This window comes from Callithrix jacchus, chromosome 1, assembly GCF_049354715.1.
Source record: "Callithrix jacchus isolate 240 chromosome 1, calJac240_pri, whole genome shotgun sequence".
NCBI lineage: Eukaryota > Metazoa > Chordata > Mammalia > Primates > Cebidae > Callithrix > Callithrix jacchus.
The window spans coordinates 42496677-42520699 of NC_133502.1; the positions used below are offsets into that span (position 1 = coordinate 42496677).

Here is a 24023-nt window from a genome sequence, read left to right on the forward strand (position 1 = left end):
GCCCTATGGGAGATGAAGTACAGAGACGAGCCCCGCCCAGGCCACTGAAGGAAATGGCTACGGGCCCCGCCTTGCCGCCCCTCCTCACTGTCGCCCAATCCCCGCGGCCATCAGAGAGCCAACCAATGTTTTTCTCGGCGTTTTCCCGCGAGAAGTGTTACTAATGTCCAGGAGCGGGAAGCGGAGAACCTCAGGGTGAGGCGTCGTTGTATTTTAGTTTGACGCCTTTTGGCGGAAAAGCACTGCTGGGTTTGGGATTCTGCGCGGCGAGACAAGATGCTCAAGTCCAAGACGTTCTTAAAAAAGACCCGGGCGGGCGGCGTGATGAAGATCGTGCGCGAGCATTACCTGCGAGACGACATAGGCTGCGGTGCTGCCGGATGCACAGCGTGTTGCGGGGCGCACGAGGGGCCAGCCTTGGAGCCGCAGCCCCAGGACCCGGCAAGCAGCCTTTGCCCGCAGCCGCACTACTTGCTGCCTGACACTAACGTGTTACTCCACCAGGTGCGTGGACGGACGAACCGCGGACACTGCGGCCCCACCGGGACAAGGGAGTGAGACAGGGAAACTGAGGCCCAGGGAGGCGGGTCTTTGGCATTGTCCCATACCTAGGGAGAGGCAGACCCCCTGGGGATCCAAGCTTCTTGTTCCCCAGGCCGAGGTTCTATTACTTGTGCTTTAAAAAATTTAGTTCTTGGAGTCGTATTTTAGACACGTTATTTTTCTAACTCCTGGTGTCTCTTCTGCCTTAGATTGTAAGTGCCTGGAGGCCGGGGACCTGGGCTTCTGTGGCCTCCAGCCTGCGACTCCCAGGCAGCTTGTAAGTGCCTACGAACAAAAACGTTGTGGGCCAACGTATTTCTTTATTAATACCCTTAATTCTACGAAGTTTTGTGATTGGTCTGTTTAAGTGTGCTTTTTTTTTTTTTAATAGATCTGAAGGGTTTAATGACTTGTCTCCTTTTCTGCAGTCAAATAGCTCGTTGGCTTAACTTATTCAATTTTTTAAAACGTAAAGTATTGATGCCCAACATAAAACAGGATTTTATGTTTGACAGAAGCAATTTACAAATGAATATAGGAAAAATTGACTTTATTTATTAATTTTTTTTTAAGATTGATGTTCTTGAGGACCCTGCCATCAGGAATGTAATTGTGCTGCAAACAGTTCTTCAAGAAGTGAGAAATCGCAGTGCTCCCGTATATAAACGTATCCGAGATGTGGCTAATAACCAAGAGAAGCATTTCTATACTTTCACTAATGAGCACCATAGGTAGGAGAAGTATTATGTTAAATATCAGAAAACCACAGGATTAGCTAAACTGGGGAGAGGGTTCCTGGAAGTAAATTGTGACCTTGTCAGAAGTTAAGTGATAGATTTCATTATCTTATTTGATTCTTACATGCCTGTACAGAAGATAATGCTAAGTGGATCGCCCTAAGGTCACACAGGCATTGGTGGGCTCAAGCCTGGAACCAATGTCTGCTGACTCCTAGACTACAGTAGGTACTTTTATTTCTAAAATGTTTTCATTTTAAATTGGTTTTAGCATGCGTTGGACCGTAGAATCTTGGAAGATGAGATTTGCCTAGGTTCCTGGAATACCATATTATGTGAACAACTAACAGAGGGTAATAAAATGTATGAGTTTGTGAAGGGGAGGTTTAAAAATAGAAAGTAGATTTATTCTTCATGGTTTTTTCAAAAGTTTAATACTGTGTAACTGATTACATTGAGCAAGATTAGGTTAAGGAATAGAATTCTTTGTTATGTTTTCAGATTCAAGACCTTTGAACTTAATGTGTGGTCTCAGAGCATATGATATTGCCTATTATGTTGTAATACATAAATAATCTATGGTGGCTATTTATGGTACTTTTATTAGCTTAGATCGGGGTTTCTCAATCTTGTGATTATACATATTTTAGACTGAATAAATTTTTTTGTGGTGGGAAAGCTGTTTTATACATTGTGGGATGTTTAGCAGCATCCCTGGCCTCTACCTACTTCTCAGCAGCAGTCACCACCCCTTACCCACACCACCACCGTCACTGACTTGTAATGATGCAAAATCCCCTGGGGGTTGGGGTTGGGGGTGAATTCACTGAATTGAGAACCATTGGGTTAAGAGTGTAGAATCCTGGTAATGAAATGCCATCAGATTTTGCAAATTTTTAAATCCTTAATTTCTCGAATTTCTTGATTCTTATATCTCAAACTTCAATGTTCTTGTAAAGAACACCAGTAAAACCCTTGTAGACTTCTTATTCCTAGTACCTCCTTGAAATCTGGAAATAGAAATACACTTGTTTTTCAGTGCAGAAAGACCCAAGTTTAAAACCAATTCAAAAATTTATGACTGTGTCTTTCACTGATAAGCTTAAAGCACTAGCACCTGGGCATAGTGGCTCATGTCTGTAATCCTGGCACTTTGGGAGGTCGAGGCGGGCAGATCATTTGAGGCCAGGAGTTCCAGATCAGCCTAGCTAACATGGAAAAACCCTGTCTCATAAAAATACAAAAATTAGCCAGTTGTGGTGGTGCATGCCTCTAGTCCTAGCTACCTGGGAGGCTGGGTTGGGAGGATCACTGGAAGCTGGGAGGCAGAGGTTGCAGTGAGCTGAAATCATGCCACTGCACTTCAGCCTGAGCTACAGAGCAAGGCTATCTCAGTTTTTTTTTTTAAAAAAAAAAGCATTAGCAAGTACATGCGATGATGGGGAATAAAATAATTCTAAAACTATTAATTAAGTCAATTGAATCTGTTATTAAGTACTGCAAGCTATTGTGCTGAACTTTGCTATTGTACTTAAATCTGGCTTTGATGAACAGGTTTAGAGAAATAGATAAATGTGTTGACGTATTTGGGAGTTTAGATAGAAAAAAATATATAATCATATCTATTAATCTAGCTGACTTTTCAGTCTCTACATGGCTTCAGCTATTTATTGTTTACCATGGATAATTTATATGCATTATTTATTAATGATGGTAGAATTCTGATTATAAATCATCTAATATTACTATTGGTAGCTTTTAAGAATTGCTGCTAACCTATAGTTTGAATGAAATCTGATTATCAGACCTGTGAAATTTTATTATAATTTGTTTCAACAAACTAGCGTCTCAGCCTAAAGTATAAGTTCTGACCTTGAATTTTTTTTTTAGGAAAAAAAATTGTATTGGCCTTTTTCATCTCCCATTAATAACATAATTTTCTACTTTTCCGAGCAAATTGTTTTCTGAGAAACTTAACTATAAGAATTCTGATTTCTTCCTTTCTCTGAGATGTACATTTGAATACATTCAAGAGAAAAGATAACCATTGACTTTGTCTAGTTTAGTGGTTGTTAAGGATTTATGTGCTAACAGTTTTCACATATCCTTGTTTCTATTGATTTCCTTTTATTTCGTTTGTTTCTTCTTTCCTTTACATTTAGAGAAACCTATGTAGAACAAGAACAGGGAGAAAATGCTAATGACAGGAATGATAGAGCTATTCGAGTAGCAGCAAAATGGTACAATGAACATTTGAAGAAAATGTCAGCAGACAACCAGCTGCAAGTTATCTTCATAACAAATGACAGGAAAAACAAAGAGAAAGCTGTAGAAGAAGGAATACCAGCTTTTACTTGTAAGTCTACATGTAGAAGTAGTTAGTGCATTTTTGCAGATGCATGTAAAAATAATCATCAGGCCTGTGGTCAGATGTTCACTTTACTATTTAGTATTTTCATAGCCCTAAATAACTTCATGTGATATTTTTGTATAAATTTCACATCGTTTTTAAGCTAAGTATGTTGTGGTGCCCAGTGACTATTAATTTTTGCCTATTTGGAACAGATTTAGCAGTGAAAGCTCATAAATATACTGGAACCCCTGCCTCTGCTTAGGGATGATCACATCAACAGATCTTTGAGTTTTGTTTTTTAAGTAAATTGAGGCCAGGCGCTGTAATCCCAACACTTTGGGAGGTCAGAGCAAGAGGCTTGCATGAGACCAGGAGTTTAAGACCAGCCTGGGAAACATAGCAAGACTGTGTCTCTACAGGAAAAAAAAAAAAAGCCATGCTTGGTAGTGTGTGACTATAGTCCCAGCTACTTGGGAGGCTAAGGTAGGAAGATAGCTTGAGCCCAGGGATTCTAGGTTGTAGTGATGTGTAATTGCACCACTGCACTCTAGCCTGAGAGACTGAGTGAGACTCTGTCTCTTAATGAATCAAAGAATGACATGTATACTGTCACAAACAAGACTATCCATTTTTTACATATCTAAGGAAAAGGCACTATCAAAAACAGCATAAACTTATTTTTTCAGGTGAAGAATATGTAAAGAGCCTAACTGCTAACCCTGAACTCATAGATCGTCTTGCTTGTTTATCTGAAGAAGGGGTATGTTTTTGTTTTATTTTGGTTTTGAAAAGTAAAAGTATTAAAATAACCACTTTGGGATATTAGGGATATAGTTGCCAAATTTAAAAATTGGAATGTCAGTAGGTAAGCTGGATTTGGAATAGTTGCTGTGCAATAAACAAGAGTGGATGTAACAGGCTTATTGAAATGCCATTCCTTAAAGAGTTAACTTTCTGAAATGGATGCATTCTTAGTAACCCGAGTAGGGCCTGGCACATGATAGCACTATTTGGTTGAGAAAAAAATGAATGGAATCCATGGCTGATTTGTGAATAAGGAGTAGCTATTTGACAAATAAAAATGTGGCAGGCACTGCAGACAGAGGAAAGAAGAGGGAGGGGAGTGTCCAGATACTAAGGACCTAGAATTTGTTCTGTAGGTATAAAGATCTCCCTGAAGGGCTGCTATGAAGAGAAGTTAGAGGAAAGGATTCCGAGAGCCCTTCCTTATATGTCAGGCTAAGAAACAGTAAGGGTATATGAATGTGGATTGGTGGAACAGGAGAAAATCATCAGAAATGGTATTTATTTGTAAGACCACTCTGATATCAGTGTGTAAGATTATGCATTTTATCCAGGAAGGATCAGAGGTGGAGAGGTGAGTAAAGGAGTCATTGCAATAGCTGATGTGAGAAGGACTGCTAAGGGAATAAATTCTGAACCTTCATTTTTTTATATATAAATATATAATGTTTAGCAGTAATGACTTCGTAGTATTGTTGCAAGGATCAAATAAAATGATAACTGTAGCATTAATACAATTTCCATCTCAGTGCCTGCCACATAGTTATATTAAATATAATTGGTAGCCCTTGTTATAGAAATAGGTTTTAAGTGATAGGACATTGTACATAAATCCAGTCTATACATTTCACTCATCCTTTCTTACCTTTAAGATACTTTATGAAACCAAAAGGAAATGAGAAGATAAAAGTTGGGTTTGATTTTTGAAATACAGATTTAGGATTGCCCTAATATGTAGCCACTTAGTTATATGTGGCTGTTTAAATTTAATACATATTAAAAATTCAGTCTTGGTGTTACTGTCTATCTTACAAGTGCCCAAGAGAAACTTGTGCGTAGTGGCTGCCACATTAGAGATCAAAAAATGAATACTTCCTTCATCATAGGAAGTTGTTTCTGTTAGCACTGGTCATAAGAAATACTGCTGTAGTTTCTTGTATTCAAAATTGTGTGTACTATAATGTAGATTTCAAAAATTATCTGATGTTAATACTAGTTGCGTATTGAGTGAACAGAAGACTTATTAGCTGCATCTGTTGGTCTGCTTATTTCATAGAATGAAATAGAAAGTGGAAAAATAATATTTTCAGAGCATCTTCCCTTAAGTAAGCTACAGCAAGGCATAAAATCTGGTACATACCTTCAAGGAACATTTAGAGCCAGCAGGGAAAATTACTTAGAAGCTACCGTGTGGATTCATGGTGACAGTGAAGAAAATAAAGAGGCAAGTATATACACAAATTCCATAAAGATGCTATTTTATGTATTATGACTAATTAATGGTAAATGCTATTTGCAAAGCATATGAGGCTTCACATACTTTAAAGCAAATAGTAACCCTTTTTTTTTCTTTTGCAGTGCTTGCTATTTGTCAGGTTTTTTAAATCTTTGTGCATGGTATTTCATTTAATATTCAATCCAACCTATAAGAAAAGTAGGCAGTGTACTCTTATTTGACCAGTCAGGACCTTGAGATTTAGAGAGTATAAATAATTTTCCCAAGGTCTCTTGGTACCATTGTAACTTATGGTGGAGCCATGAACACAACCTGTATTTTCTGATTCACGTTTTTTCTGCTTGATGTTAAGAAATTAAGGGTGTGGAATTAGGGACACTATAGAGAAAGAAAATCTATAAAGGAGAGATAGAGATTTCATAAAGACATTCAGAGTGTATGGAAATTTCTTTTCCACGATCTTCCCATTTTTATATTGCATTAAAATGTATTTGGGCACATGCCCTCTATTGTTTTAAACAGATAATCTTACAGGGACTTAAACATTTAAACAGAGCTATTCATGAAGATATTGTGGCTGTGGAGCTTCTCCCAAAGAGTCAGTGGGTAGCTCCATCTTCTGTGGTTTTACATGATGAAGGTCAAAATGAAGATGATGTGGAGAAAGAAGAAGAGAGAGAACAAATGGTATGAATCTAGACAGGTTTTTTGTTTTGTTTTGTCTGCATATCTTTGTATTATTAGTTAATGTGCCAGCTTTGGAAAAAAACAAGTTTCATTGCTTTCAGAATTATTGCATAAAATTATAGCTCTATACATTTAATATATATCATACATAGTTTTTTTCTCTTCTATGTAGTTTTCTTTTATTGTCTTAATTTGCTCAAATAAATGGGTTTAAATGCAAACAGACTGTTAATACGAGTAGGAAACTGAAAATCTATGACATTCAAGTATGTGGTTTGACTTAATGAGGTTTAAGTAAATACAAATTTAAAGTTTTCTGAAATGCTTTAATGTTTTAGGAACTGTGCTAGGAAATGCTTTAGAAAAGGCTTTAGGTAAAATTCCTTTAACATAATAGATGTATTTCTGGGCCATTGTATTTGTGCAACTCCTCTGTTAACATATATTTATTATGAAGAGAATAATTTCAGTTATTTCTTATGAGCTAAGTCTACTTGATATGACCTTTTTATTTCTATATTTTATAATTGCAATAATATAAGTAGTTGGAATACATATAACAGTTTTTGTATTCTTTTTCCATTATTTACATTCATTGCTCTGGAGTCTCACTATGAAATTATCCATGGAGAGTCCAGGCCTTTGGATAGTGTTAAGAGGTGAAATATCATAAGAACTTTTGTTATTTCTAATAGCACATACTCTTTACTTGGGATTTTATTTTGTATAAGGAAGAACCTTTAAAGATACATTACTTTTTAAATGAATTAATAAACAGAGGTCCAAAGGAAACTAGTCACCGTACCATCTAGCTAATTTATGCAAACCGGTACTGGAAACCTTGTCTAATTCCCAGACCTGTGTGTATTTTAGTTGGTAAATCCTCATGTTAAACCAGTACAGTGTTGAGTTCTGACATATGTATTCAGTCATATTTATTTATTTTTGCTTTGTGATTGTTTTGTAGTGTGTTATTACCACAATGTCAGTGGTTTGGTTTGGCATGTTCATGTCTAGAATTTTGAAACATCAACATTCTGTAGTCTTATGTCATAATTTACTGCCAGAGTGGATTAGTATCCATGTATGCATTTTGATTTTGAAAGGAAATGGCTTTACTAAGAGGAATATAACTGAACACATTTTTATTTTTATATCACAGCTTAAGACTGCTGTAAGTGAGAATATGTTAAAGCCTACAGGTAGAGTTGTAGGAATAATAAAAAGGAATTGGAGACCATATTGTGGCATGCTTTCCAAGTCTGACATTAAGGAAGTGAGTAAAGAGCATTACTATGTAATAAAGAATTGATAAACATGTAATAGAACTTATAGCCTTTCTTTTACCTCCATCCTCAGATTTGTTTGTATGTAAGATCTTTATTTCTAATTTTTGCTAGTCAAGAAGACATCTCTTTACACCTGCTGATAAGAGAATCCCTCGAATTCGCATAGAAACCAGACAGGCTTCTACATTAGAAGGACGGAGAATTATTGTTGCTATTGATGGTTGGCCCCGAAATTCCAGATACCCAAATGTAAGCTTAAAGTATTAATTTTATTTGGGGATGTTTAATTAAAATTTTGTGAATACTATTTCTGCTTTTAATAAAAATAGAATCTGCTTTTATTTGTACTGAAATTTAAGGCTATTTTACAAAGTGATTGGTAAGTAGCACGTCTACTTTGAAAATTAATTTTATGAAATTCCAGGGTAAATCATTTGGTTACTGTAATGTAAATTTCTTTTTTTTTTGAGAGTCTCACTCTGTTGCCCTGGCTGGAGTGCAGTGGTGCGATGTTGGTTCACTGCAACCTCTGCCTCCCAGGTTCAAGTGATTCTGGGTCTCCGCTTCCCAATTAGGTGGGACTACAGGTGTGTGCCACCTTGCCCAGCTAATTTTTAGTAGAGATGGAGTTTTCCCATGTTGGCCAGGCTGGTCTTGAATTCCTGGCCTCAAGTGATCCACCCACCTCAGCCTTCCAAAGTGCTGAGATTACAAGCATGAGCCACTGTGCCCGGTTTCTTTTATGTAAATTTTTAAACCAATAACTTTTATTGATCATGAGTATGACAAGTGAGTTGTAGACAGATTCTAATAAACAGATTTTGAAACTGTTATATTGGAAGCACATTTTAAACTTGAACTTTGATAAGAAATAGATGCTTTAGGATATAAGAACTGGACCCTCATGAAGTCTCCTTCATAAATCAGCTGAGAGGTCTTGTCTATACCAAAGGGTCATTTTTAAGAAGCCATTATGGGAATATTTAGGAATACTGAGATGATATGTAAATGCTGAAGGATTTAATACAATATATGTAAATTTGCTATAAAATAGGCCTTCCTAATAGTGCCTCTTGATTTCAGGGACACTTTGTGAAAAATTTAGGCGATGTTGGAGAGAAAGAGACTGAAACAGAAGTTTTGTTACTTGAACATGATGTTCCGCATCAGCCTTTTTCACAGGCTGTTCTTAGTTTTCTACCAAAGATGCCCTGGGGCATTACTGAAAAGGTAAGTTGAAAGTGATATGCAGTGATGTTATAAATTATTATTTCCTCCCAAGTTTTAATTTCTGTGTTTTTAAATATTATAGACACCATGGGCCCTCTTTTCCTGCATTTAGTTAGGTACTGCATTCTTAGGAATTAGTCATTTGCTTCTTCATTGAAAGATAAGTTTTTCTATGGAGCAGACACTTCCACATGTTAAATGTTTCAAAGGTAAGGAAACCACTAGTTATAAATCATATGTGGTGTCTCTCTGCTCCAGGGCAGGAAAAAGAAATGTGGTTGTCATCAAGAAAATACAGCTAAATTGTTTTTGTATATGTCTTACTGATTTCACAAGAGCTGTTAATATGTTTTAGTTGTGCTTTGGAAGTAATTTATTTGTTTGTAATCTTATGTCTTCTAGGACATGAAAAACCGAGAAGACCTGAGGCATCTGTGTATTTGTAGTGTGGACCCACCAGGATGTACTGACATAGATGATGCTCTGCATTGTAGAGAACTCGAAAATGGAAATTTGGAGGTATTCATATGTAATAATATTTTTACCTAAATATAGTCTGTTCTGAGTTCATTTTCTTTTGACCTAGAATAGATTTTTTACTAATTACTGTTGTGAAGTATAATTATAGCTGCAGACTAACGACCATGTGTCAGAAGTTGAAATGGTAGAGGTGACTGAGTCTTTTTAAAATTTAGCTAAATTTTATCTTATTAAAACTCCATTGGTACATTTGCCCAATCAAGCACATTGACATCCTTTTATTTTTATCTTTCTTAGGTTGGCGTTCATATTGCTGATGTGAGCCATTTTATTAGGCCAGGAAATGCCTTGGATCAAGAATCAGCCAGAAGAGGAACAACTGTGTATCTTTGTGAAAAGGTAAGTATACTGAATTTAAAAATTTAACAATTATGCACACTTGTGGATTCTTAAACAGCCATGAATTAGCTAAGAAAAATACATGGAATAAGGTGGCTTTAAATCACTAAATATGTTGCAAATTTTTATTATCAAGTGGTTCAGATAACAAAGTATTGTGGGCCAGGCATAGTGGCTCACGCCTGTAATCCCAGCACTTTGGGAGGCTAAGGCAGGCAGGTCACCTGAGCATGGGGTTTCGGGACCACCCTGACCAACACAGAGAAAAATACAAAATCAGTTGGACATGATGGCACAAGCCTGCCCAGCTACTCCGGAGGCTGAGGCAGGAGAATGGCTTGAACATGGGAGGTGGAGGTTGCCGTGAGCCGAGAATGCGCTCATGTACTCCAGTCTGGGCAACAAAGGCGAAACTCCATCTCAGAAGCAAACAAACAAAAAAGTATTGTGAAAGTCAAGGGGAAGGATACCCTTAGTCTGTTAGCGATTTATTCTTGAGGTTCTTCTGTATAGTTTTTTCCAAAAATTTAGTTTCTCTTTTCTTTTGTAGTATTTTTAAAACACCTTATAGTTTATATTAAGCATTGGAGAAAGGTCCAGTTATAGAGTATGTCAGTTATCAAGTATAAACTTGTACATAGCAGAGATTGAAAACTTTCAGAGGACAGCTAGGTTGTTAATGTAGAGGACTTAAACTTAGATTAATTGGCATGAAGTCCAGTTTTCCTTCATAGCTTTCCTTCTTTAACAATTTTGTATAAGTAGCTTTATAGAAACATACCTTTCATTTGACCTTTTCTCAATTCTCCTATTTACAAAAATCAGAACACTCTTTTCTTTCCTTGTTTGAGTAATGCTATTTGAGAATAGAACCTCAAATAAATGTATGAATATAGCTAAGTAATCTGTGTTGTTTTTATGTTTTGCAGAGGATTGACATGGTTCCAGAGTTACTTAGCTCTAATTTGTGTTCCTTAAAATGTGACGTTGACAGGTATTTCTACATAGTTTTTTTTCTTGAATACATTGTATTTACTACTTTAACCTGATTCCTATTAAATACTCTGTATTTTCCTTCATAGGCTGGCATTTTCATGTATTTGGGAAATGAACCACAGTGCTGAAATCTTAAAAACAAAGTTTACCAAAAGTGTTATTAATTCAAAGGTTCGTTTCATGGCTAATCTCTAATGTTTAAACTTTTTGGTACGTTTTTGAAAAAGGCTAAATAAAGTTAAATTGTTGTAAAGATTTATGTATATGGTTATATATACACACACTTATAAAAATATGTATTTGAAAAGAAATATATAATTGTTTGTATTTACTTAACCTAAAATAAAAAAAAACATATAAATGGCTGAGATACAAACATAGTCTAAAAAAATCCACAGCTGCAGGCCGATGCTTACACACGTACAGATGCACTTAAATGTACACTAAAACTCATTTGACCCTTTTGCTGCCTACTCTCAAAGAAGAATGCAGAAAGCAGGTCTTATTGCCAGCTTTCTTTGACCCTTTCTATATTGCTCATACCAGGCCAAAATAACCAGCCCCAGTGCCATCACCTAAATTTGAGATTGCCTCCCACCTCTCAAGAAGTTTTCAATCAAGCTAGATGCTCGTTTGAACATGTAAAGTGGATATACAGACAAATGTATTTCAGTTTGGGTGGGAGGAGAAGAATCTTTCTAGGCAGAAAAACAAGGGCTAGGTCTCTGCCCTCAGGATAGAGTTGGGGTATTGTTATAGCAAAATGTAGAGGGTTTTTTTTTCCTCGTTATCTGCTTAATCCCTGCATAATTCTTGACGTTATTCAGAAATTAGTGCATGTTGCAGTTGTCCTGTATTCAGAAGCTTACAAAATATATACACTTGAGAAAACCAACTAGTGGTTTTATGCCGTAACTGAAGAACCCTAGTAATTGATGTTGTTCCTACTTATAATTGGTTAGTGTTTTAAAACTTAGCATATCCTCCTCTTCTTTCTTCACATTTTTTTTGTGGAAATTATGTTTAAGTCACTGTTAGATTTCAGTAGAACTAGCCTGAGATCATGTATATTCAGAATGGAGCTGGTTGTCTTTCTTGTCCTTTTCCTTTTTTTGTACCTCTCCCAAGAATCCCTTCTTTTTCTTTCTCATTTTGCCCTACATCTTTCTTCAAGGTTTACCAAACCTCTTATCTTCTAATCATCTGGTTTTCAAACTTAACCAGTTTTTTCTGGCCCTTTGGCATCCGTCTTGCTGTTCTGCTAACTAGTGGTTGGAAAGAAAGCAGTGTTAGGCTGACAAATAGTGATGTGTGCATTATTTAAGCTGCCACAGTTTGTACTTTTAAATAAGAATGACTTTTAATTCTTTAAGACTTGGTCAGTATAACAAAATTATATGAAAAAAAGCCTAGTTAACATACAACATAAAACCTCTTTCAGAGTGAAAACTTTTAGCCCTTAGTAGATGAGTTGGCTCTCCCAGGAATCTGACCTGACCTGCATTATCTAACTGTTAGGCCCTTTCTTATTTTCACTTATGAAGCTACTCTTTAAAAATAAGTTTTTTTTAAAAAAAGGTGAATTTCTGTGAGAGAAATAGGAACGGAAGCAGTTATTTGTGTATTTGAGTTGTTTGTCATTGGGGATTACCTTAACTTTTTTCTACTGTGATTTGTCTGGTTTTTACAGGCTTAATTTTGGGCATTTATTAGATTTAGATTTCCTCCAAAACATGATGTCTCCACTCCTGCAGTCTTAATTATTTGCAGGGGAGTAATGATCATCTGGAAAGGATTTCATATTTGTTATCAGAGAAAGTATTGATCTGACCTACCTCTGTGTTTTATTTTAGCATTATCTGGGTATTTATACAGTAACTGAAATATACAAGTAAAGTTTAAAATTTGTTTGCTACCAACATCGCCATTTTACCTTTTAAAATATGTTTGTTTATGTTGTATAATGCCTTAGGTAAGAATTAATGAACCAGAAATCATAGGTGTGAAGTATAAAGTCATAGCTAAGAATTTCTCTTGTGTTACTGATTTTAGGTTTTCTGAAATCATGAATTTTATGTAGTGGAAGCAGGAGGACATACTGCAAACCATTTTTCTATCATTTATGAGAATTATATAACATATAGTTTCTTTTTTAGGCATCTCTGACATATGCTGAAGCTCAGTTGAGAATTGATTCAGCAAATATGCGTGATGATATTACTACTAGTCTCCGTGGACTGAATAAACTAGCCAAAATTCTGAAGAAAAAAAGGATTGAAAAAGGGTATATTTTGTTTTTCATATTATTAAGATAATCTTTATACTCTTTACATTGTTTGATCATGGGCAATAAAAGAGACTCCCATTTCTTCTAGCTTCCTTTTATTTATTCATTTTGAGATGGAGTCTCACTCTGTCACCCAGGCTGGAGTGCAGTGGTACAATCTCAGCTCACTGCAACCTCTGCCTACCAGATTCAAGAGATTTTCCTGCCTCAGCCTCCCAAATAGCTGGGATTACAGGTGCCCACCACCACACCTGGCTAGTTCTTATATTTTTAGTAGAGACAGGATTTCACCATGTTTGCAGGCTGGTCTTGAATTCCTGACCTCAGGCGATCCACCTGCCTCAGCCTCCCAAAATGCTGGGATTACAGGCGTGAGCCACCATGCCCAGCCTCTAGCTTCCTTTTAAATGTTAGCAATTTGATTCTGGACTGATGTTTGTTCAGGACTTCCATCCTTGTAATTTGTTGTGCTAAAAATTATGTTTGAGTTAAAGATCTTGAAGAAATTCTAGATAAGATAAAAGATAAGAACTCCTTTAGACTTATATAGATTGTTTCTAATTTTAATTAGAAATGAGTTTCCACATTGGACATTGGATTTCAGAGGTTTAAATAAATGTAGATTAGGCCCTCCTTGCACTTTAAATTTTAGAGATTATTTAACTCAACCTCCTCATTTTTTTTAGACAATTAAAAGCTGCATAAAAGGAGTCCTCCCAAAGATCTGACTAGTAGCATATATGAGTCTTAGCTGTTCTGTCATGGCTTTTGCCTAACTACAAAAGGCATAAGGTATAGAGTATTAACTCAGACTTGTTGAAGGCAAGCAGTTAAAAGAAATTTGACCCTTAAAAGACATCGTTGACTATCAGAGGAAACCAAGTACATGAACGTTCTAGATGTTGGGTCTCAGGATTCCCAAGCCCATCTAGGATAGGGTCACAAGCTGTTGCTAAAGGTGTTTTTGTGGTGAGTGCAGACTGTAAATTTGTGTCGTTTCATAAGATGTACCTATTTAAATTCATTAAAATTAATAAAATTAACAACTTAGTTCTTTAACCTACTAGCCATATTTCAAGTGCTCAATAGCCACGTGACTAATGACTATTGTATTGGACAGGGTACACATAGAACATTTCCATCACTGCAGAAAGTGCTGTTGGACAGTGTTTGAGGTAGCTACATTGAGCTATATACCTATACCTATGTCTACTAACACCTTAGTTTTCAGGGGATTTTTTCATGTGATCTTAAATATGAAATTTGAAACTAAAAGGATTACTTGGGTATGCTAAAACCCAGTGGACGCTATTGAACTGGAGCAAAACTTTCACTCAAGTCATCACTTAGATATAAGAAGAAGATAATTAGATTTTTTTGTGTGACACAAAATGCCACAAAGTTTTTTTTTTTAAAGCAATGTAAATTGAAGCTGTATTTACTTTCATGGTTTTAAAGTAAGAATTCGCATTTGTAACATAGGATTTTAAAACTGGGAAAGATATTTTTTAATTTCAACAGTCTGTATTTTTAAATTTGGTAAGTTGATGGTTGTCTACTGGTAAAACATCATTGAATCATTTTAGTCTTAGGGAGAATTGAAAAAACAATCAGAAAAAAAGCCATCTTTTGCCTTCTTAAAGTATTAATACTCATGGGTAGACATAACATTTTTTTTAGGTGTTCTATGAGGAAAAATCAAAAGTATACCTTGCTTTTTATGTCAAAGTACATTAATAAATATCAGATCTGATGTAGAGCCTTGTTTTAAGTGCACTACAAGGCAAGAAAGGATTTGAGATTCTCTTTCTCGTATGTATTCCTGCTACGGTTCTTTTAATACAGGTGAGGAATTGAGGAAGATAAGTACTTAGACTTAGTATTTCACTTAACTTGTTCCATGTCATCTTAATTTTTCTTCTCCCTTTGATTAATCAAGGTTGCCCAGCCTCATTAAAAGTTTTAGTTTTAGGTTGATTTCGAGCTGACCTGATAAAAGTTGTGTCAAGGTATAAGGACATATTAGACTTGCCTTGCCTTGTGGGAATTTACTTTCCAAAGGACAACTTGCCAGTTCATTAAATGAACTATGCATGTAAAGCCCTGAGCGTGAATTGTTTATCTGACACTTAGCACTCAAATATTAATAACCATCACTTCTTGTAACATATTAGTGATAGTAGGTTATCAGTTTTTGCTCTGTTGGTTCAATCTTCGTGGAAGATACTTTCGAACTGTGGATCTTCTGGTATTACTAAGCTACCCATGCCAGCTTCTTTTTTACCTGTCTTTATTGTCCATTGCCTCAATGACTGTTTTCTGTAGTAAATTAAATACGGCCAATACCCTTCTTTATTTGTAAAAGTGATTAAAAACCTGTGTAGCTCAGTAAAAACTCATCGTTTGGATACAGAAGATATATAAACCCTCAGAAGCACAGGGATTCAGATTTCCTTGTGTTGCTATCATCCTCTCTTGTTAAATGCATTTTTAAATCTCTAAAATACTAAGCTATTTATTAAAATAGAAACATAAAACAGCAGATGGTCATAAAGCCTTCAGGAGAGCAACTCTTGTGCACGTGCTGTAGTAATTGTCTTTTTTAAGGAATAATTTCTATAATTTTGTTTTATTGGCTTGCTTGACTATAATTTGTCTCTTTAATTTTTATTTAGGGCTTTGACTCTGTCTTCTCCTGAAGTTCGATTCCACATGGACAGTGAAACTCATGATCCTATAGATCTGCAGACCAAGGAACTTAGGTTTGTAATTTTTTTGATGGGCAGTAGATAAGATTTTTTTGTTATAAATGTAATGTCGACTGTAAGTACAAATAACAAAAATATTTATATACAACATAATGATTAGGGTTATGATTTTTACTTTTTTGGCTTATGAAAGAAAAGTAAATTTAAGCTTTTCTTATATAAAACTGGATTTAGTAGCATAATAGAAGAACTTTCCATTTAAATTTGTTTGCTTCGATGTATAATGTATTAGAACTTACTAATAGTCATTATAATAAGTAAAAGAAAAAAAGATGACTGTGATTAATTTCTGAAGAATTTAATATAGCATATACTGTAGTGCAGGGCTTCCCAGCCCCTGGGCCGTGAGCATTACCACCTGAGCTTTGCCTTCTGTCACATCAGTGGCACTATTAGATTCTCATTGGAGCACCAGCCCTACTGTGAACTGTGCATATGCAGGATCTAGGTTGTGTGCTTCTTATGAGAATCCAATGCCTGATGAAATCATCCCTCCTTCCCCTCGTCACATAGAAAAATTGTCTTCCATGAAACCAGTCCGTGGTTCCAGAAAGATGGGGGCAGGATAGAATAATGGATGGTAGGATAGAACAATGGATAGTAGAATAGAATTATGGTGAAGATTATGAGCTATGAAATCAGACTCCCTAGGTTTGGATCCCTCTGCTGTCATTACTGTTACATTTCCAACTATTTAAAGTAGGTATTTGACCTCTCCTTGCCTCAATTTATTTTTCTATAAATTGCCTATGATTGATAATGGCACCTACCTCATAGGGTGCTGTGAGGAATATACAGATATTAGCTATTTTTGTTTATTGTTGTAGTTAAGATGATGTAGGAAGCAATAATATTTTTTGTTAAATCAGTTTAGGCCGCTTTCTATGCTTCTTATTTATATTAATTCTGGAATTAAACATGCATATACTCTTTTCTAATAGATGACCAAGGGTTAAAAATGGGAATATACTCACATTTTTTACTTAGAACCAATATGTGCTATACTGCTATTGTAATATCTAAAAATCCCTTATAGGAGAACTTCTGTGTAAGTATGTCTAATGTTAGTGCTAACAATGAGCCGAGTAGTAGGAGCTTTCATTGAGAAGAAAGTTGATACTAGCTTTGCCAAAGTAAAACATCACCTGTTTCTTCTTTTTTTTTTTTTTGAGACAGAGTTTTACTTCTCTTACCCAGGCTGGAGTGCAATGGCGCGATCTCGGCTCACCACAACCTCCGCCTCCTGGGTTCAGGCAATTCTCCTGCCTCAGCCTCCTGAGTAGCTGGGATTACAGGCATGCGCCACCATGCCCAGCTGATTTTCTGTGTTTTTAGTAGAGACGGGGTTTCACCATGTTGACCAGGATGGTCTTGATCTCTTGACCTTGTGATCCACCCGCCTTGGCCTCCCAAAGTTCTGGGATTACAGGCGTGAGCCACCGCGCCCGGCCCACCTGTTTCTTCTTACTAAGAAGAAGAAAGAATACATTTCTAAGATGTTGTCCCCATGTGATTGGAGGTCTTTCTAATATTTTTTTAATGAATGTACTTTGCCAAGAAGTTACAAGCTGAAACTTGAATAAAAGTTAATAATATCTGTTCAATGATTTGAGACACAGAAAGAGCACTATATCAACAGAAAATGGATAATTTACTAAACTAACCTAAAAATGTATATGAATAACTATATAGAGTATGACAGCAGTATCAGATTGGTTAAGAGTTTTGAAGTTAGATTTTGTGGACTCAGATTCTCATATTGCTAATTATTCTCACCTTGAGCAAGAGAATAATGAGCATATCTTCAATTTTCTTATCTGTAAAACAGGGTATATGTGTGTGTGTCTGTACCTCTGTGTGTGTGTGTGTGTGTGTGTGTGTGTTGAGGGTGGGTTGTACTTACAGCATAATTGCTGACCCATTTTAAGTATCCAAATTAGCTATTATAAATATGATCTCTTCATTTTAGTAATGTATTGTTGAAAATTTTATTTTTTTAAGCCAAAATTTGTATGATCTAAGTAGCTTTTAATTCTTAGTAAACTTTATTGATTTATGATTAAATATATTTTGGACCTTGTAAAATTAAGTAAAAATGTTTGGTTTTGTTTTATAAGCAAATAGAGTAGTAAGGCTTCTGGTTTTGAGTGCAGTTGTGTTATTGTTTTTTGACACAGAGTCTTGCTCTGTCACCCAGGCTGGAGTGCAGTAATGCAATCGTGGCTCACTGCAACCTCCACCTCCCGGGTTGAAGTGATTCTTACCCCTCAGCCTCTTTAGCTGGGACTATAAGCATGTGCCACTAGACCTGGCTAATTTTTTTGTATTTTTAGTAGCATTGGGGTTTTGCCATGTTGGATAGGATGGTCTCGAACTCCTAGGGTCAAGTGATTTGCCTGTCTTGGCCTCCCAGAGTACTGGGATTACAGGTCTGAGCCACTGCACCTGGATCAGTGCAATTTGTAAAGTCTCCTCTAGTATGTGAGATTGACTCATGCAGTAGATGCATAATAAGAGATTGCTAGCAGAGTAACTGAGAGATGAAAGAATTGTAAGTTATTTAAAATACAAATGTACACACACATATGAATGTTTACATAGGAAATGCTCTTATTATCTTCTTGGTAACAAAGGTAGCCTGTGAAAAATATGTTATATAGAAGTCTCATGTTCTCTTTTTTTGGTTGTTTAATGCTTTTTCCATTGGCAGGGAAACAAATTCCATGGTTGAAGAATTTATGTTACTTGCCAATATCTCCGTTGCAAAAAAAATTCATGAGGAATTTTCTGAACATGCTCTGCTTCGAAAACATCCTGCTCCACCTCCATCAAATTATGAAATTCTTGTTAAGGCAGCCAGGTCGAGGGTAAGGTCCTATAGTTTGAAAAATCATCTATTTGTGTTTTGATGTATCTGTTCTAAATAATTTTATATTCATAGCTCCATAAAAGTTTTGTTGTTTAACAAGACTATGCCAATAGTTGTTTTTCTTTATTTTTTTTTTTTGAGACAGGTCTCACTCTTGTCACTCAGACTGGAGTGCAGTGGCACAATCTCAGCTCCCTGCACCCTCCACCTCTGGGTCTCAAGCCATCCTCCTGCCTTAGTCTCCTGAGGAGCTGGGACTGCAGGTGCACACCACCACAAGCAGCTAATTTGTTTTTGTATTTTTTTCTAGTATAGATAGGTTTTCACAGTGTTGCCCAGGTGGTCTCAAACTCCTGGGGTCAAGTAATTATCCTACCTCAGCCTCCCAAAGTGCTGGGATTATAGGTGTGAGCCACTGCACTCAACCTAACGTTTTTTAAAAAACACCCTATGCTAAAGCCAGGTGTTTAGAGAGCTGGGAGCAGTAGTGTTGGACTGCAGAGCATTATTCTAACATGATGGCATTGGTTTCTACTTTTGGATCAGACCTTTATGGCATGCATATCTACCTTCTCCCTATTCACTGGAATTGAATCAGCTGCTCATTCCTCTGCTCCAAGGCTTATTCTGTAAATAGGGAATTTTCCTTCATTGTCTTATTTCTTCCAAAGACCTAAGAGAAGAGATGTATTTTTGACTCATCTCCGTATAGTAGAACAAAGAAGCCAAATTTGATGAATCAGAACATTGTTCTGATGGAAGTGTAGTGACCAGTACAGTTTTGTTTCTGGCCATTACTTCTACTTTGAAGGGAAGGAAAGTAACAAAAAGATGATGTTTGTTTGGTGAGATTGGTTTATTTTGAAGACATAATGGTACTGACTTACAAGTGTTTAATATGGTGCTCTTCCCTCCTTTTGTTTACAGAATTTGGAAATTAAGACTGATACAGCTAAGTCTTTGGCTGAGTCTTTGGATCAGGCCGAATCTCCTACTTTTCCATATCTAAACACTCTGTTAAGAATATTAGCCACTCGCTGTATGATGCAAGCTGTGTACTTCTGTTCTGGAATGGATAATGATTTTCATCACTATGGCTTAGCATCTCCAATATACACACATTTTACTTCGCCCATCAGAAGGTATTAATTATTTCCTTACACAATTAAAGATCATAGAAAATAGTTAATTTTGAATTTTAAAAGCACCTATTAATACTGACATACCATGGTTCTCATTTCTCCCTCATCTTTCTAGATACGCAGATGTCATCGTTCATCGGCTTTTGGCTGTGGCTATTGGGGCTGACTGTACTTACCCAGAGTTGACAGACAAACACAAGCTTGCAGATATATGTAAAAATCTCAATTACAGGCACAAAATGGCTCAATATGCCCAGCGTGCATCAGTGGCTTTTCATACCCAGGTACTTGCCTTCTGTTGGGACTGCTAGTAAAGATGAAGTTTTGTTCATTTTTTATTTAATTTCAATTTTTTTTGTTCCTTTTAAAATATTTTAAGACTATTTAAATAAGTTGTATGTTATTTTACAGCTATTTTTCAAAAGCAAAGGAAGAGTAAGTGAAGAGGCCTATATTTTATTTGTAAGAAAGAATGCTATTGTGGTATTAATTCCAAAGTATGGTTTAGAAGGGACAGTCTTTTTTGAAGAAAAGGACAAACCAAACCCACGGCTTATTTATGATGATGAGGTACAGTATTTCTCATGTTTGTTTTCATTTCTGGGGGGTGCTTTTTCTTTGAGAGTTCATACATGGTACCTATAAAGCATAAAATAAAATTTTTTTTTGTACCCTGAAGAATTTAATTTTGCCGCCTAAATTATGGTTTTACTCACAGTTTGTCACCGCCATCTATCTACTCACATGCAGTTGTTGTCTTTGATTTCTTTCTTTTATACCATGTTACGTTTTGCTCAACCGATAAAGGAATAAATGACTGTTGATAGCTCAGGGAAGGAACTTTTTTTAACTTACAGTGTCTCTTATTTGACACACACTCCCTGTTCTCCTTGGTAGAACTGCAGCTCTTAGAGAATAGTCGAATAATAAACTGGCCAAAACACCTTTGTGTTCCTCTACTAGACTAAAAATCTGCTATTTACTGGGTGATTAATTAATCATCAAGATTTTAATGAGTATAAATATTGGAACTACCTTTTTTTTTTTTTTGAGACAGAGTTTCACTCTTGTTACCCAGGCTGGAATGCAATGGCGCGATCTTGGCTCACCGCAACCTCCACCTCCTGGGTTCAGGCAATTCTCCTGTCTCAGCCTCCTGAGTAGCTGGGATTACAGGCACGCACCACCATGCCCAGCTGATTTTTTGTATTTTTAGGAGAGATGGGGTTTCACCATGTTGACCAAGATGGTCTTGATCTCTTGACCTCACAATCCACCCACCCCATCCTCCCCAAGTGCTGGGATTACAGGCGTGAGCCACCGCACCCGGCCCTGGAACTATCTCAATGAAGGAGAAAGTATGCACATAAATAGGTCATATTTACGTGAGACTACTAGGTTTGTGGCTTTTATGTCAAATACCTAGATGCTTACTAATTTTTATATTTAAACCTTTAAATTCCTATGTAAGATAAATTGTAAAGGATTAGAACAAAGCCTCAAATGTAAAGAAGCAATTAAGATTGATAAAATGTGTTTTGTTTAGATACCCTCACTTAAAATAGAAGACACAGTGTTCCACGTATTTGATAAAGTTAAAGTGAAAATCATGTTAGACTCATCTAATCTTCAGCATCAGAAAATCCGAATGTCCCTGGTAGAACCACAGGTAAGGCTAAACTTAAAATTTCCATGTTGTGATGGAACGAACAGTACATATTTTGTCGAAGAGAGGGACATAGTTATTTCTGTTTAATGTTGACCCTGTAAGTGTTGTAGAAACCAAATATTTGTATAGCAAATCCTGTTTTCTCACTGATTTCCTTAGGCCATGGGATTCTAGACATCTGAGATTCTTTTCAGGTCTTTGGTACCAAAATAAAAGATCTTCCATTCTCCTCCCTAGTCTTTTCTCTCTAGAAGTTTTGAACTCTGCACTTTGAAGATAAAGTATAGGTGTTTCACCTAAGATACTGGTTCTCAACCTTTGTACTTCCCCAACACACTTGAAACCTCTGATTCTGTCAATCACAGTGGCTCCCCATGTGGAAGACTATTACAGTTAAAAAAAACTTCCCAAATGACATGCTTCTCACCTATTGAGACTGTCTTTTACATTTTTGAACCACTGTTACTTTGTAAAGTAAATTTTACCTTGTTTTCCCCCATTTGCATTACTTTAGATACCAGGAATAAGCATTTCTCCTGATGATATTTCAAACATGAACCTTAATGGACCGGAGAAAAAGAAGATGAAGCTTGAAAAATAGCTACATTCAAGAAAAGTCTTCAAAGACTGGTTTCCTTTTTAAAAGAAAAAACTTGAGAAAACACCTCTAAGCCTAAGTGTGTGATATAGTTTGTTTAAGTACATTTTAATAATTTCAGACATTTGCATTTTTATTGAACAGTTCTGTATCTGTCCCATCATACTACTTTAGTTCTGGGTTGAATAGAATTATTTATGCAGAATAATTCAATTGCATATCTATCAGTTAAATACGGTGACAGGACAGCAACTTGAGGGATCTGTAAAGATCATGTAAATGGAGTGCTCATCTGCCCATGGAGGAGCAGATTAATTTTGTGTAAGTACTTTGATTACTTAATATTGGTAGGAAAAAACTCATTTTCCTACAGAGGAAAATAGAACAATTTTAGAAGCAAGGAACAATCTCTTTCTGTCTTGAAAGCTGTCAGTGTTGAGGATGTAATCTCCTTTGCCATCTTTAACTTACCTAACTTACACTAAGTGTTCTCTCACTCTCTTTAGAAGCTTCCTGTATTTTATTAGTGGTCCTTGAACAACTGTGAATGTTTGGGAATTGGTAGGAAGGCAAGAAGTAGGATATTTTGACCTGACTGGAGAGATGGTTGTATTTTTATTACCAGGTATAAGTGTAATCATCATTGTTGAACTTCAGCGCCAGTGTCTCTCCAGAATAAAACATTGGCATTCAAATGTCTATATCTTGTTACTTACAAAATAAAACAGATAATTAATGGCCTTTAAATTGTAGTTATATCAGATTATATACACGAGAGGAACTATATAAAGACATAATAAAGGGAACACATTAAGAATAAAATTTGGTATGCCACACTACTTCCCTTGCTAGTCACAGATTAGTAATGATTGAATTAATATCTTCAAGAATATTTTGGGATAGGCTTGCCTTAAAACATTTTACTTGGCTTATTCAATTTCTGAAGCACTTAGAGTATGCCAGGTTCCACTCAAGTAGACTATCTCTGCCTTCGAGGAGCTTGCAGTGTAGTGAGAAAAGACTGGCACATAAATCAGCAGTTATACTAAATACGTAGTCATTTAGGCACTCAGTAAATGTTGAATAATTTTTCCAGTTTCCTGTTACTGAGGAAAACCTCCATACATTGAGGCAGAACTTGTGTCAGTTGGAGGAAGATAGACTTGAGTAGTCTTTGGTCCAATTCAAATGGGTAAGTGGCACTAACACAGCAGAGAAGTCAGCAAACCTTCTCTGTAAAGTGCCAGAACATTTTAGACTTTGTTGGCTGTGGTCTGTATTGCAACTATCGTATACAACTCTGCTGTTGATAGTGTGTAAAGAGCCACATACAATATGTAAACAAATGAACATGGCTGTGTTCCAACAAAACCTGATTTGTTAAGTTTCATAGTCACACGTCACCATGATAGGGATATGTTCTGAGAAATGTCACTTGGCAAATTTGTCCATGTGTGAACATCATGATGTAGTTACACAAACCTAGATGGTATATCCCACTATGGCGTCCTATGTGGTATAACCTACTGCTCCTAACCTACCAAGCTGTATGGCGTGTTACTGTACTGATTACTGTAGGCAGTTGTAACACAGTGCTAAGTATTTGAGTATATAAACATATCTAGACATGGAAAAGGTACAGTAAAAATATAGATATAAAGTGGTACACCTATTTAGGACACTTGCCATGAACAGTTTGCAGGGCTGGAAGTTGGC

The 24023-nt window shown here is 36.3% G+C and overlaps 1 protein-coding gene across 3 annotated transcripts; it reads left to right on the forward strand.

Moving 5' to 3' along the window:
* The first annotated feature begins 149 nt into the window (after window positions 1–149).
* On the forward strand, window positions 150–23054 carry DIS3 (DIS3 exosome endoribonuclease and 3'-5' exoribonuclease). 3 transcript variants are annotated; one of them, XM_008982871.5, is made up of 21 exons: window positions 150–504; window positions 753–820; window positions 3443–3636; window positions 4320–4393; window positions 5714–5881; window positions 6416–6580; window positions 7743–7856; window positions 7981–8118; window positions 8953–9099; window positions 9502–9618; window positions 9877–9978; window positions 10908–10972; window positions 11061–11145; window positions 13131–13258; window positions 15937–16023; window positions 18740–18896; window positions 19826–20040; window positions 20156–20324; window positions 20452–20610; window positions 21587–21709; window positions 22224–23054. In XM_008982871.5, the coding sequence occupies exons 1-21, from the start codon at window positions 277–279 to the stop codon at window positions 22308–22310; spliced, it is 2790 nt and encodes a 929-aa protein (XP_008981119.1). In that variant the 5' UTR covers window positions 150–276; the 3' UTR covers window positions 22311–23054. The 3 variants fall into 3 exon arrangements, with proteins under 3 accessions (XP_008981119.1, XP_002742627.1, XP_008981042.1); XM_002742581.6 differs by lacking the exon at window positions 753–820 and adding an exon at window positions 1117–1274; XM_008982794.4 differs by lacking the exons at window positions 753–820; window positions 7743–7856 and adding an exon at window positions 1117–1274.
* The last annotated feature ends 969 nt before the right edge of the window (window positions 23055–24023 follow it).

What these genes read in the sequence shown, in the direction of transcription:
- DIS3 (XM_002742581.6), top strand. Translation starts at nt 277, where the DNA reads ATGCTCAAGTCCAAGACGTTCTTAAAAAAGACCCGGGCGGGCGGCGTG. An exon ending in AAAGTGTTATTAATTCAAAG is followed by an intron (nt 11,146 to 13,130) that starts GTTCGTTTCATG and finishes TTTCTTTTTTAG; the next exon opens with GCATCTCTGACATATGCTGA. An exon ending in CAGTGGCTTTTCATACCCAG is followed by an intron (nt 20,325 to 20,451) that starts GTACTTGCCTTC and finishes GTTATTTTACAG; the next exon opens with CTATTTTTCAAAAGCAAAGG.